The 15,352-nt window shown below is 42.5% G+C and overlaps 1 protein-coding gene across 1 annotated transcript in view; it reads left to right on the top strand.

Annotated features, from left to right (window-relative positions):
• Positions 1-15,352, top strand: part of EFHC2 (EF-hand domain containing 2) — a 55,842-nt gene that overhangs the window by 34,145 nt on the left and 6,345 nt on the right. The window contains exons 9-13 of the mRNA XM_063127550.1: positions 462-604; positions 2,558-2,754; positions 5,048-5,181; positions 9,095-9,292; positions 11,073-11,165. Coding sequence (XP_062983620.1) covers positions 462-604; positions 2,558-2,754; positions 5,048-5,181; positions 9,095-9,292; positions 11,073-11,165 — 765 coding nt within the window. The remainder of the gene's footprint in view (positions 1-461; positions 605-2,557; positions 2,755-5,047; positions 5,182-9,094; positions 9,293-11,072; positions 11,166-15,352) is intronic.

Below are 15,352 nucleotides of genomic sequence, written 5' to 3'. Positions count from 1 at the left end.
ATGTAGCATGTTGTGGCCTGCCAGACCCTTTAAATTATGTATCTACTGTCTGATGTAGGATAGAATTTATATCAGAGCATCGTATATTATTTACTGCCTTTATAACATTTTACGCTGCTTTTTTATCGAATGCCCCAAAGAGTAAACCGCCATGGAATAATGTTACACTGTATCTGTTTTGTAAAGTTAACATTTAAACTTAAATGTTGAGCATTTTGCTACTGTAGATTGGCTCCCCTCCGACAATAAATTGGTTGAGAAGCACAAATCAACCCATTAAAGGTAAAACTGGGCCCAAACAATGACATCTTCTCCCTAGTTTAGAAGAGTTCAGACTAATAAAAAGGTTGAGTGGAGAACGTTATGTTTTATTCATTTTATGAAAGAAAAAAAAATGCTTCTCCAGATGAAGGAAAAGTGAGACATTCAATTTTGTGTATCTTCTGCTTCTGCTGTTACAGACAAGGCCTCGAAAGTAATATATTGCGGTTTCTTGCACAACTTATTACTACTGATCCCATTAACAAAGATCGGAAGTTCCTTGTTTCTTATTATCTGAGTGATGATACCATTGCAGTCTTTGAACCTCCCCAACGGAATACAGGTGAGAGATTCATTCTATGGCAAGGAATTCTGGTAAAGAAGGGAAAGGATTATTTTTTTTAATGAACACAACAGTTGTCAGCTTGGTGGAAATGCATGCATGAAAGAACTTGTTGAAAAAGACATCACCCAGTAGGTTTGGAGTTTGCTTCATTAATGTTTGTGGGAGTGTGGGAGGAGGTTTATGAAGATTTAGCTTTTAATAGAATTGTCTATGAAGAGTTACATCTCAATACCAGTTGCTTGGGAACACGAGCAAGAAGTTGCTATTGCTATTGCACCCGTTTCCTGCTTGTAGGCTTTTTGGTAGGAGCTGGTTGGCCACTGTAGGAACAGAATGCTTTACTAGGTAGGTCTTTGGTCTGATCCAGCTTGGCTCTTCTGATGTTCGTAGGGTTTGCAGTAGCTTTAGTACATTGCATTTGTTGCCTTAGGTCTTGTCACAGAGTTTCACAGAAGTAATTTAGAGATATGCCACATGGCGTAATCCAGAACCAATAATGACATTAGAAACTTTGTTGACTAGGTAATGCAGCCACTTCCTCAAAGTGATGCTTTTTTTCCAGGGATTAGATGGGAGGAAGCGGTTGCAACCTGGCTTCTATTCTTCACTCTGAGTTTTCATGCTTTCATAGGCTTAAGTCAAACCCTTAATGCATTTTTCACCATTCAGTTTTATTGTAGAAGGAAGATTTCTGAACCAAACTCTGCTTGAATAAGTATTGTGGGCTTTGCATTCACTTATAATTTTGACTAAATGGCATTTTATTATGCCACCCATCCCTTTTTATTACACTTACATCACCAAATAATACATAGGAAACGTATTGTGTTGTCTAATGCACTCTTTTTGGATTTGGGCTGGGAGTGCAGATTAAAGCAGGAAATGAACCACAGGCATGCTAGAGTCTAGTGTAAGCTTGTTCAAGGCAAAGCATTATACATCACAGGGCAAGGTCTGAGGGCAGGTGATGTAGCCACTTAGCTGAAGTTAAGCAGGTGTCTGGGGGTGCTTCCAGCCAGAGGGCTCCTAGTACAACTAATCAAAAGGTATTGTGCAGTTCTGTATTTTCCTCCTTAATAGATATTTTTTTCCTGGAAAGAAAAAGGACAGAGGAAGCAGTGAGAAAATGCAGATTACAAGACAACGATATCTAGTCCCCCTGCAAAATTCTATGAATGTGGCAGGGCAATAGCATGAATGAAGCAGGGTGATTGCATTGTTCAAAAGGTTGGGTGCCCAACACTTGGGGATTAGGTACAGAAGGATGCTAGGGGAAGGAGAGAATTGTCTAAAATTGGGTTTGGATTCTAAGCTAAGTTAAAACAGGTTGTGGAAGGAAAGTTTCCCAGCTTCATTACATGAACTTCCTTAAATTGACTTATTTTAGCATTCATCCGATTGAAATAAATGGAACAAGTTAGTCTTCTCTTCCCACAGTCCCCCCACCTCCCGGCAGCCCTCCCACATTGTTCAAGAAGGGGCCCCAACCCTCTGGAGAGGTTTTTTTTTTAGAAGCACAGGGGGCTTCAGGGGTGAGGAGTGGACAAAATGTTTTCCTTCTATGAACTTCTTTAAGTTAACATATCTTCGGATCCAAGCCAATTAGACTAAAAGATGACTAACTTCCTCTGGATCCAACCTCTTGTGGTTCATCTAGTTTCTCCCTAGGTGAAGGCACAGTTCCCAGCGTGTGTGTCTTGATTGTGGAAATTCCTAAAAAAAAAAGACTTCTTTTTTTGTCCACATCATGAAAGGCAAGAACAGTATTTGACATGAAAATGAACACAGCAGAGAATCCACCCCCTTGGAAATAATTGTTATGTGGGCATTGGTATAGGCAATTCGGTATGGACGACAGGAAATTTGAGGGTGCTGTTGGATTTTAAAGTGTGCACTAGTTAGTTTCTCCCTGAAAGAGACAGCTTGTTATTTATGTTTCTCTCGTTACAGGGGTGATTGGTGGGAAATTCCTTGAAAGAAGTCGGGTGAAGAAGCCTGGGCAGGAGCTCTATAAGAGTGAACTGCCTGAGTACTACACAGCTGAGGATCTGTATGTCGGAGCCAAAGTGTGTTTCCATGGCCACGTCTTTCTTTTGGTGGATGCTGATGAATATGCTTTCAACTACATGGAGAAGCATGCAAATGAGGCAAGCTGTGCTTTCCAAACCTTATTTGGCCTTTAAGGCACATGCAGTTTTATTATCTTGCTTAAATAATGGTGGCTCTGAAAATCTTTGTTTATACACCCCAAGATCAATACAGGCCCATTGTTACTTGATTTGAAAACGATGTAATGAAAAAGTAGTCTGCGTTCTCAACCTGTTGCAGCCAAAATACACACAAAATAATGCGTTCGGCAAATGTCATGGAGTGTGCTTTGTGCCCTGATGATTCAGACTCACAGATTGATTTTTATAATGTCTTAATCCTGCCTTTGTTTCTGGAAAGGAATAAAGCAGCGGAAGCCCAAAAGGGCATTGCTGATACAGTCTGTGCTGTACCAGTTGATTTTCCCATGCCAAAGATAAAGGCGCTGAAGCCGGCCAAGCAAAATCCATAAGGGACGTCTGATAGTTGTTATGGTTGCTTCTTCCCATTGCAGTTGCGCAGGACCCCTGGGATAAAGAACAACCAAACAGGGAGGAGATAAAAATAGGGTGCTGAGAAGGACAGGGCAGCGCTTGGGGCTGTGTAGTTGTTTGTATTTCACATGTTATGTGTAGCTGCATAACAGATCCTGTTGCAATAACCATATTTTAATGCATTAACACTGAGTGATTCATTTTCTCCAGTGTTTATTTTTAAACAAAATAACAAAGTTCTGAAATTGAATTTTACAAATCTGTGCAAGTAGAAATAAGATTTGAAATTGTGATCCAGTTCAACCCTACTGAAGGTCACGTCACGCTCCAGTTGCTGACTGATATTTTGCCGACTCGGGGCTGATTCATATAATCACCTGACCGCTGACAGGGGTGAGCGCAAACTAGACGTGAGACAAAATGGTCATGCAATGGCTGCTTCCCTTTTGGCTGATCGCTCCCATCAAAGTGTGTGTTTTCAAACTTACCTGACTTGCTGTCAGAGGATATTGCATCTACCTGAGTGAGCAGAAGAATCAATAAAGTCGCTTCACAATTTCTTTGCCACAGGTTACACTTGACCTTAGCTTTCTTATGAGAAATTAAAGGCAACACAAAACATTCATCACCAGTACCATTCTGTGCCAGGTGTGTGTGTGTGTGTGTGTGTGTGTGTGTTGGTGTGAGGTGGAGTGTGGATTCACAAGTTGAAGTTGCTTCTTTGTTGGGATATGGCTGTTTAGAAGAAGCATTCCTTTGCCAGGGTGTGGAGAATGAATGTGCAGCATTGTGATACTACATTGACAGATGGTTTTCTGAAATGGAATTTAGCGTGGCTGTGGAAAACTTTTATGAAAGCTGCTTTGAGATTAACTGTTGGCTTTTTCTAAAGTCAAACCTATAAGATGATGTAATGGACAAGTGTGGCCCAGTTTGTACATAATGACAAACCATAGGTTGTTGGGGCCACGTGGGAATGAGCAACTTCTTTCTTGCCTGCTTGCTGCTTCTACTTTGTATCTACTTTCAGCAACAACTCAGGAAAGCCCTCATTCCTGGATTTATTTATTTGTTTATTTATTACGTTTATTTATTTATTACATTTTTATACCGCCCAATAGCCAAAGCTCTCTGGGCGGTTCACAAAAATTAAAAACATGAAGAGCATAAAAAATAGCCAACAATCTAAAAACACAAATACAAAATACAATATAAAAAGCACAACCAGGATAAAACCACACAGCAAAAATTGATATAGGTTAAAATACGGAATTAAAATAAGGTTTAAATTTAAGTTAAATTAGGTGTTAAAATACTGAGAAAATAAAAAGGTCTTCAGCTGGCGACGGAAAGAGTACAGTGTAGGCGCCAGGTGGACCTCTCTGGGTTGTTTGATGTGCCGTGTGAACCTGGAACTCTGGATTGTTGCGGGACGAACAACCCAGGGTTTGAACTCATGGTTTGTCATTAGGTTAAAATGCTGGGTTGTTTGTCTCTCAACATCCCAGAGTTTCAGGTTCGCATGTTACATCAAACAACCCAGGAATAGGCTATGCCTAGGGTGTTGCTGAAAGTGGATGCAAAATGGAAGGAGTGAGTGTGCAGGAGGCAAAGTGTTTCCTCTCTCTCTCTCTCTTTCTTTCTCTCTCTCTCTCTCTCTGGTGTGGGCCTGCAGTTCATGAGTCAAACAACCCATGAATTGGCATTACGTGCAAACCGGGTCTGCATGTCATAATTGAAAAGAATAACTGGCTTCTGTAGTTTTCAGTCTTCACATTGCTATACATTACCTAAAGAATATTTGTGTGTATTAAATACATGCTGTGCTGTTCTCACTTGCCCCTCCGTCTTTTTTCAGTTTGCTATGGGCAATATCAACATAATTTTGAACAAACTGAAAGTGATAGGAGAACCTCGGTCAAGAGAGATTAAGCAGATTTTTGCAGCTACTGATCCTCAACACACCACCATTATTGATTATGATGAATTCAGGTGAGACTCTGAAAGCCTAGAGGAAAGGCATTTTAATTCCCTCTTAGTTATGCTCAGTTTTACGATTCCTTTTGTGAGGTCTCCATCATCAAGAAGAGAGATAAAATCTACTGGGCTATGGATAGTTTGGTGCTCTCCATCATGTCGAACATAAACAGGCTAAACTAGTACAAACTCTTTAGCAATGGTACCTACAAAGTGCCCATGGAGTCTTGCTCTGACCTGTTAGTATCTTCTGGCAGGCTGGACTTGTGTGGGATTTTGTCCGTCTCTCTGTTGGGTATTTAATTGACATGAACATGTCTACACATGAAGCTGTCCCTGTACCGAATCACGCCATTAGTTCATCTAGCCCAATGTTGTCCACTGTGACAGGCAGCAGATCTTCCCAGATTCAGACCAGACAGGCTTTTCTAACCTTGCTGCCTGGCACCTGTTTAAAAGTGGAAATGTGGGATATTGAACTTGGTGCTTTTACATGCTGTGCATCTGCTCTGCTACGAAGCAACGTAATTTTGTATCCATAAGCATTTACAACGGAATGCATTTTTTTGACACTTCATGCCTGTGATAACTGGCACATTTTGATTTCTGTCTCACCCTATTCGAAAGGCCCTTGGTGGGATATACATGAAAAATCTAATTGGCATAAAAAATAGAAGTGGATGACATCCATTCCCTTGTCCCTATATCTTTTTTCTAATTTTCAATCCTGTTCTCTCATTATATTATGAACTGTGTTGTTTAAAACCTTGAGGGTGCAGTCCTATGTACACTTACATTAGGAATAAATCCAATTCAGCAGATGGGACTTGCGCCTGAGTAAACATGCATAGGATTGCGCTGAACACAGTCATGCAGTTAGTTTCTGGATTTAATGGCCTTATGGGAGAGCCTTGTTGTTAAATGGTAATGTTTATTATTTCATAATTGGGTAAGTCAGCCCTGCTGTGATTGGGGGCCCACCTGCTTATTCTTTTGAGTGGGGGCCCTGGACATCTGCCCCAAAGTCCTGCCCTAACAGCACCACTGTCCGCACATGTGTTTTCTTGCTTCATTTAAAAATATATGCAGTAATTACAGGTCTTGCAGAAAAGTTACTTGTGCATCGCTAATCTTTTGTGCCAGACTAAATATGACACTGCTCTATGGAAACATGCAGAAATACTTCCTTCCAAATACTCTTTCCTCTTTACTTGTCTTTTCCCAATTAAAGGGTTTTTTTTTTTTAAAAAAAAAATCTGTGTTCATAGTATCCAGACACCAGGACACTGGTCTGAAATTGTAAGAATTCTGATGTTTAAACTCCAGTTCCAAGTCATCTTGAACAGAACAGAATCTTTATAAATGCAGGCTTCTAGCCTGGACTTGGATGCCGTGATATCATCAAGATATTATCAAGACAACCTTTGGTTGGTTGTCTGCAGTGGAGCTCACCCACCAACGAAAAGAACTGGCAACAAGCAGCAGACAGAGTCACTACCAATTTCTTGTGCACTGCAGTGGGTGCAAACGTAGCACATTGCTGGATTCAGAACCCCCGATAGGGGTAAAACACCGTGATAGGGGTTTGGGGAAGAAATTCTGATCCACATTTTGCCCTAGAGTCCAAGGAAGAACAAGATCTTCCTTTTGGTTGTCCCTGGGCAACTCCAGCCACTTGAGTTGCCCAGGGCTTAAAACAGCAAGCTGGTGGCCTGGCCCAGGTTCTCTGTTCTCCTTGCATCCCAGCAAGGTAGGACCAGTGGAAGTCCTTCAGGTAAGTCCAGTCCTAGGTCACACACCATTACATTTCACAAACAAGATTCTTTATTAGGACAGTTCATGAATGTAGCAAAGCAGCAACTCCCATGGAGTCACTCAGTACAACAAGGAGCCTTGTGCACTTGAAAGATGAACACATTTATTCTGGCTTGAGGTGCCACAAGACCTTTGTTGTTTCATTTGCAGCTACCCCTCTGGAAATTCTTACTCAGTATAGTGTTCTATTCTAGGGAGTTTGTCCAGATGTATAGATGGATCTTTATCATGCCTGGGGACCCAATCTTTATGTTCAAAGTAATGTGTCCTGCCTCTATATTGAAATGATGGAAAAATCCTTCTGAAAAGCAAACTTGCCTGTGTATATTGGAGCTTCCATGTCTGTGGAAATTCATTGTTATTAGGAAAAGTTGCTCTACAGTGATTTTGAGCACATGTGCATAAATCTCTTTAAAATATTTGGTTCTTGTTCTGGTTTAAGCACATCTTGTGCAATGTGCTGCTTTTCACCACACATAATAACATTAAGGGAACTTTGCAAACTAATGCCTTGAAACAAGTTATAGTGTAGACAGTTTAACACAGGCAGGAGGAACCTGTAGCCTCCAGGTGTTCTGAAAATTATTAAAGTATTTTTAGCCAACGCCTTAGCCCAAAAGGCTTTCAGAGCGACTTACGGGCCATCAGTAAAATAAGACAGTCCCCGGCCCCACAGGCTTACAATCTAAAAAGACATGACACACAAAGAAAAGGGAGATAATAATGGAAGGTGAAAATAGGTAATCTTTGAATTGCCAAGGGAGGACAACACCGATTATCCCTGTCCATTGGCCGTGCTAGTTGGGGCTGAGGGGATTTGGAGTCCCAACAACATCTGGAGGGCCACAGGTTCCCCACCCCTGGTTTAACAACACATCATTTTAAGACAATCTGAAAAAGGCAGAATAGAGTTTTGGATATATTTCCACCTCCCTGCTGCCTTGACACTGATACTGTTTACTCGTTGCTCTTAATGGAAAACCATTTGGAGCATTCTAGAAAATATAGCAAAAACTATTGCTGCTGTCCCAAAGTGTGTACAATCTCAAAATCAGTAAATTATGTGTCTCCTAGGGTTCTAAATGTAAATGTTGCACAAGGTTTTACGCTTTCTTATTTTGCTCGTTGAGCCTAACAGCTTTCTTTCCATCTTATAAGAAATAGTCTGTTTTCCTGCATAGATCTTATCAAATGTTCTCAAAAGCAGTTTGTGCTTGATGAGTAGATAAAACAAGCATAGAAATTGATATATTGGCATGATGACTTTTTCCATTTTATTGTGCTGCAGATCTTAACTAGAACAAGACATGATACAGATGCTGGTTTAAAATTAGTGGTATACTTACTTTTACTGAAACAGGGGCCAGTTAAGATTGTCCCTTGAGTGTGTGCTTCATGTGATACGTGAACTAGAAGCTCATGAATCTTGGGTTTTGAAAAGTCCATAAAGTTGGAGGACATTTTCCTCTTTCCTGCAATCTAGATTCATAATCTCACTCATTATGGTTGCTTATGCAATTTTTAAAATAATCTAATCTGATCTGTTTTATACCTAAACGCAACATGGTATTTACAAAATGAAATAACGTATTTTATAAAGTAAATAGCAGTGGGCGGGGAGAAATCTGTACCCCGGGTGGTGGTGGTGGTGGTAAAGCGGCCTTTAACCTTCTACCTCCTGCTGAAATTCCTATCTGGATCACCCCCTCTGCACCTGCTACTTGCATCAGAAGAAAGCTTTCCATGTGTACCCGTTGAAGCTCTTTTTCCAGTGCAACCAGCAGGCCTGGCAGGGAATGAACTGGATTGGTTCTGCAGCAGGGAGCAAAGGGTTAAAGGGAAATACTAAGTGAGTGAATGGGCTCTTGTCTTATTTGGCAGTTCGAGAATCTCTCTGTGTGTGGCAGCTTTGAAGCTTCATCAGCCTTGAATTTGCAGCTTGACTGTGTCATTTTTTAAAGTTTCCTTGTGATGCAATGGAAAATTAGTATGCAAATCTGACAGTTTGATTTACAGCAAAAACAAACATACATGAGACATTCTTGCATCCCAATATCCCAGAGGTGCCCCTGGACATGAATGCGAATCTTTTTAATTTTCTATTGTTTCTCAGAAATTTGATGTTGAATATCTCAGACGGGAAATTGTCAGAACATGAAATTATGACCATTGGGCGATATTACAGTGTAAGAGATGAGAATGAGATGGATGCCACCTATCTTCTAGCAGTGTCCCAGGAACAACTCAAGAAAAATAGCTTTGAGAATTTTGGCCAACTCTTCGCTTCCTTGGCATACAGTGACCGGGAGAAGTAAGTGACCTCTTGAGTCTCTACTGACCTACATTTAAGCAAACAGAAAACATGTAATACTTATAATTGGTTCTAGTATTTCTACAAATCGGTATGTGTATCCTCCGTCCCGGTGAAATAACTGGGAATTACAACTTCACCCTAAACACATTTTACTTGGAAGCAAGTCTCCATTCTTCCTAATTATGCTTTGGATTGCAGCCTTGAAGTCAGGTGTCATCCCTTAACTGGAGGAGGGTTCATCGGATGAAAAAGAGGAGGGGGAGAGCTGGCCCAGCGGGTCCCAGCCAGACCCAGGCAGAGAGCTGGAGGCCTGCTGTGCTGGCTCTTCCCCTCCTCTTCTTCATCTGATGAGTCCTCCTCCAGGTAAGGCATGACATCATTTGCTTGTGGCAGTGGGAAGTGGAGCAGGGCCATGAGCACATGCAGACACACACTCCTCACTCCCCCCTTTCATCTCAGCGTGCAAGGAAAGGGGTGTGTGTTAAACCCACCCCATGGTCGTGCTTTGCCCACCAGCTGATTCGTTCTGGAAGTAGCTTTCCCAATGTTGATCAGCTGGGCAGTGAGGGAAACATATGGCTAAACTGGGGAGGAAGGCACAAAGGGGTGACTCTTTCCATGCCCTGCCCTCCCCATTTAAATCGCATGCTTCTGAAACACAGTCAAAATGGGGAGGGTGGCACATGGTGAGAATATTTTCCATGCATCCTCCTACCCATCATAACTGGGCTCCACACAGCCCACCATCCAGCTGCATAGCACTGGGAAATTTCATGGTGGCAGCAACCCGGGCATCCCTGCCAGCTGCATATAAGGCCTCTGCAGGCCACAGGTTGATTATGTGTGTTTAAAATGCTTGGTTTTGGCTTGAACTTCTGTTATGATCATTTGGCGATTTTTGCCCTGCTTTAAGTGACTCGAGGGCTTTTGCTTCTTTCCTTACTTTGAATTGAACGCAAGTGAAAGATGCCGTTTGTCTCCAAGTCTGCTGCAGGATTCTGGAAAAGCTCAGGAATGGCACAGTGTTCCTCCTTTGCCTCCCTTCTTCGCCTGGCGTGCTTTAGAATTTGTGTTATTTTTTTCTGCGCTAAGTATCCTGTGACATTGTTATGGTCTGGATCTAATTACCACAGGGAAACATTTTTAATGCTGTTAACAAGTTGTAGGCCAAACCAACTGAGCCCATTCAAATCCGTAGATTGGAAAGAGAAGATGGATTAATACTTATCTGTCACCGACGTTAAATCTATGTTAGAGTCTTGGAGCTCTTGAGCAAGCAGGAGAGGTGGGGAGGACTTCTGGGTCCCACCATTTGGGCAAGGCAGGGTGGGCTGACCAGCTGGGTGCTCTTTTTTCTTTTTCCCCTTCCCTGGCAAGCGGTTCAGCAGAGGAAGTGAAGAATTTGTTCCCTTCCCTTCCTGTACAGTCTGAATCAGGGGTGGGTTGGGGGAGATGTTCTAGCAGGAGCCTAGAGACTGGGGAAACTACCTGGTGGCTCGGGACAAGGGGCAGAGTTGCTCCTGAAGATGGATATTCTCTAGGGCTGATGGTTGCCCCCAAGGAACCAGCTTAAAAGGCAGAAACATTCTCAGGGCTGCATTTTGAGATGTTTCCCTTTTCACAAGTGTTCCTGCTATTTTACTACTGCACATAATTAATTACCACTTAAATCAAGCATTGCATAGTTTCTTATTTCAAATTAAATAATGATAATAATAATAGCAATGATGATGATGATAATAATAATAAGTGAAAAACATTGCTTGTGTTTGCGCAGATGTGGACTACTGGCCAGTGACAAGTGCAGGAACGTTTGCAAGTCCTTCAGGCTACCGTTAGCAGATGATCTTTTGCGAGCACTATTGGCTGCGTAAGTCTCATTTGAAGATGATGATTTATGTAAATCAGGGGTGGGAAACCTTTTTCTGTCGAGTGCCGCATTTCCTCAGGGGTCATCTTTCAGGGGCTGAAGCCATCCATGGCTGTGGGCAGAGCTAAGAATGGGTGGTACCCCTTCCCTCCATCCCGCCCCCCCCCCTTTCTAAGCAGCAAGAAAAGGACAGATCACACTTGCCAGAGGCCTAAATTGCCAAGGGTCATATGAAATTAGGCTGAGCCTGATGTTGAGTGCAACATGTCTGACCTGTGGTGATGAGTCGATTACACTGGGGACCAACAATAGTTATTAAGTGAGTTGGAACTAGTTGGAAAGATGTATTTCCTTCCATGGCGTGCACACACACGTTTCCTTTGTACTACTGCTGGTGAAGAAAGTTTTGCAGGTGTGTGTGAGCGTAGAGCCCTTGGACAGCAGGAACAAGGGACACGTTGGCAGTCGTGCATCAGTCCGCCTCCCCAATGGCACCTTCTGTTGGGGTCAACAGGCTGAAATAAGAAGTCCACAGCCTGTGGCAGAAACCAGCAATGCTGGCACCATTGCTGTGGCGATGGAGACACCATTCATAGCTCTGGCCATTCCAGATGCCCCGCAAGAGGCTGAGCAGCCTCTAGCCACAGACATGGCTTGCTGTGCTCTCCGTAGCGAGACAGCCGGTGAAGAGTCTTGCCTGACGCCCCTTCAGGTCATTGCTGCAACAACAGGAAGTGAGAGGACTCTGAGTGAAGTAGCCCCCTTCCCTCCAAATCGGAGAATGTTGGAGAATACCAAGGATGCTACTTCCAACCCTTTGTTAACAGGTGTTTGAAATAGTAAAAGTTCCTGCAAATCTGTTCACTGGAGATGAAAGTGGGATGAATTACACTCCATAAGCATCAGTCCCAGTTTCAAACCACTTTAGCATCTCCTCCTCCTCCTCCTCCTTTTTGGAGAGGTAGGGAGGGCAAAAAAATACCCATGTTCAGCTTGGATTATGTAAAATGGTAATCCGTTGGCAATTCAGCAGTTTGCATTGCTGTGCATATTTTAATGCTGTTTTTCCCTCATTGATCCCTTTTCCATATTCATGCCATTTTCATTTTGCCTTGATTACAAACAGCCTTTCTGTATCCCCTTTTATTAATGGGATGAATCACATGGCATATGTGTACATTACATTCAGATTTAATGTATTAAAAATGTTGAAACAGGAATATTAGTTAGAAAAACGTATTCTTCAGGCAGCTTTTTCAGTACGGACTCTTTGAAAATACCCGTGGAATCTGAAAAATTTCAGCATCTGAAACATTTTAAGCCTGAAAACATTTAGTGAAAAAGAAGCCTCATTTGTTGTGGGTGTGTTGGGTGCTTTAATTGAAATGGCACGCTGCAGGTGTCAAGAGCCTGGCTCCATACCTGTGATAGCTGGTCACTCTGTCGAGCAACTTACTTGCAAAACTGCAGGGTAGAGTGGTTGTTTTCAACTTGTGCTACTCTAGAAGTATTGCAAGGGTTATTGGTTCTATATTTACATTAAAAATGTAAGGAGGTGGTGGTTTGGGGTGGTGGTGGAAGTGAACCTGTTGCTTTACCATGTTTTGGTCAGTGGTGATTTTACTGCATGTGCATCTTGAAACGTCCCGCAGAACCTGTAAGTGGAGCCTCTGGGGAAAAGGCTCAGTGGGAGAAGGGGCCAAATCCATACACCGGAAGGGAGGCAGGCTGCTTCCAGACCCAAGCCCACCCTGGTTGTCATCCCTTGAGCTCATGGAGTGAGCTGACACCCATATCCTCGTCCACCGGCAGAGCCCTCACTAGGGCTCCCAGGAACCAGGGGGCTGCTTCTTCAGCTCACTTCCTGCTGCTCAAATAGCCTCCTCTGACCTTCATCCCCTGATTTGAGGCCTTGGCATTATGTTAGAAGAGAATATAATGCTGGACGTGCATTGTAAAAAGTGAATCGTTTTAGAACAAGAAATGCAAAAATCACCCTTTTAGTCTGTTTATGCCTCCTCGTAGGACAGCAGTAGATAATCTTTAGTCTTAATGCCTAAAGAAAATAAGGTACTGTTAGTCGAAACCCCCCCCCCCCCCCAAATCTGGTTCCTTCATAAAACAAAAGCATTTCAGGGAGTTCCCTACGGTAGGCAGATAGATGGCTTTTGCAATTTGCCACACATTCATCACTTCCGACACCTGGTCATGAGCATTAGTCAAAGGGAGTAACATAATTCATTTTTAGAACTCCCAATAACCTGAACTGTGTTTGGGGAAAGCTAGAATCCAGGAGTGAAGACTTCTCTCCTTACTTCTGTGGAACGGTAATAAAATAGATGTAATCATTGCATATTAAAAACAAGGCCTGTCTATCTATAAACATGGAGGAACAATTGTGTCCAGTGTTTAGAATCAGTGTGTTAACCTGGAAAAAAAAAGCTATAGGATTTCATATTGTGAAATATGAAATAGTCCAGAGGAATGCATTACTTATCTAAAATTAGTCATCAATTGAATTTGCCATGGCTATTGGATAGCAATTAAGACTAAGGGCTTGAACAGTTTCCCATATTGCTGTACCACATTTGTTGGAATATCCTTTGAAAACTTGATCCAACAAATCTGAAAACTATAGAGTGTTCCCAGTTATTTCCTGAGTTCTACAGTACTATTTTTACAGGGCTGGAATGAATATGGACTGTTTTTTCAGCACGTTAACCCACAGCTTGAACTCTGTCAAGGACAATGAAAAGGGAGATGAGTAACTGGTGTCCAGCCTCTTCTGGTTGGGGTAGCCCTTCCGTGAAGGATAAGATGCACAGCCTGGAGGTGCGGCTTGATCTAGCTCTGTTGCTAGTCAGATCAAGTGACCACGATAGTACAGCCTTCCCATCAGATGTTTTGGATTACAATCCCCCTCATCACTGGCCATCCTGGCTGGGGTTGATGGGAGGTGTAGTCCATAACATTTGAGGGCACCGATTTGGGGAAGGCTGTGACAGTTCGGGCCAGCATGCCAGTGGCAACCTGTCCTGGTTACAGTGGCCTATGCTCTGGTAACCGTCAGAAGAGACAACCGCAGTGTGCTGTATACAGGGCTTCCTTTGAAGAATGCTCAGAAGCAGCCCTTCAGAATATAGCAGCCCGATTGTTACCCTGGACAGATTTTAAGGAACACATAATGCAATTGTTGAAACCTCACTGTTTCCAAGCACAATTCAAAGTACTGGTGCTTACATTTAATGCCCTAAATAGCTTGTGAATTGGGCGCCTGAAGGACCATGTGCCTGCCTGTACTTTGAGATCTTCACTAGAGGCTTTTGTCCAAGTCCTTCTGCCTTCTGAGGTGGAGACTAAGGAGAGGATCTTTTCTGGGAAGAAATCCTGTTAAATGTAAGTGGGATTTACTTGTGAATAAACATACATCGGATTGCACTGCAAATCAGTTACTGGGAAAGGAACTGCGGGAGGAGAAGGAATGAGAGAGAGAGGGATCTACTCCATTCTTCCCCAAGCTAGTCATGCTGGGCATGTAGAAGTGGCCTTGTTCTCATTGTCATGCCAGCTAAGAGCAGAGTGAGCTGTTTGAAATGTATGGGGGAAAATGATGTAGTGTAGAAAAGTATGACATAAAAAGTTCCTCCTCCTCCTCCTCCTCCTCAAAAACCTGTGTTACAAGTTAAGCAAATCTTAAGAAGAGCCAGGTAGACTGTGGGACAGAGGCAAGGAATTCTGCAGGGCATTGGATCACCACCTTTTCTTAACTCCCGTTTCTGAGTTCTGACATTTTTCATCAGACATACAACACTTGCTGCAAGTTTTGTTTGGCCATGAGGACTGGAACCTTATTATTCTTACCTTCATTGGTCTGTTCTGAACCAGCCAAATAAGAATACTGTGAGCACAAGATGCTAAAAGCCTATTAATACCATCACAGCATGCTAACATAATGTAGCAATTTAGTGTTTCCCCACAGGATTCTTTTATGATGAAAGCTCATAGTAGTAGTTAAAAAACACAACAACCCTATTACAAGGGTCATGGAATTTCATAAAAGAACACACACCCGAAGACCCATGTGCAAATCAGGTTTAATACCAGTTGACTTTTATTGGGTGTGTACGCTATTTAATCATAAAGGATTGGGAATCATCATTATTCAGGATTTTGGATTTAATTTCTAA

The sequence above is a fragment of the Elgaria multicarinata genome, chromosome 5 (genome assembly GCF_023053635.1).
Source record: "Elgaria multicarinata webbii isolate HBS135686 ecotype San Diego chromosome 5, rElgMul1.1.pri, whole genome shotgun sequence".
Lineage (NCBI taxonomy): Eukaryota > Metazoa > Chordata > Lepidosauria > Squamata > Anguidae > Elgaria > Elgaria multicarinata.
This window is presented reverse-complemented; position numbering and strand designations above follow the sequence as displayed.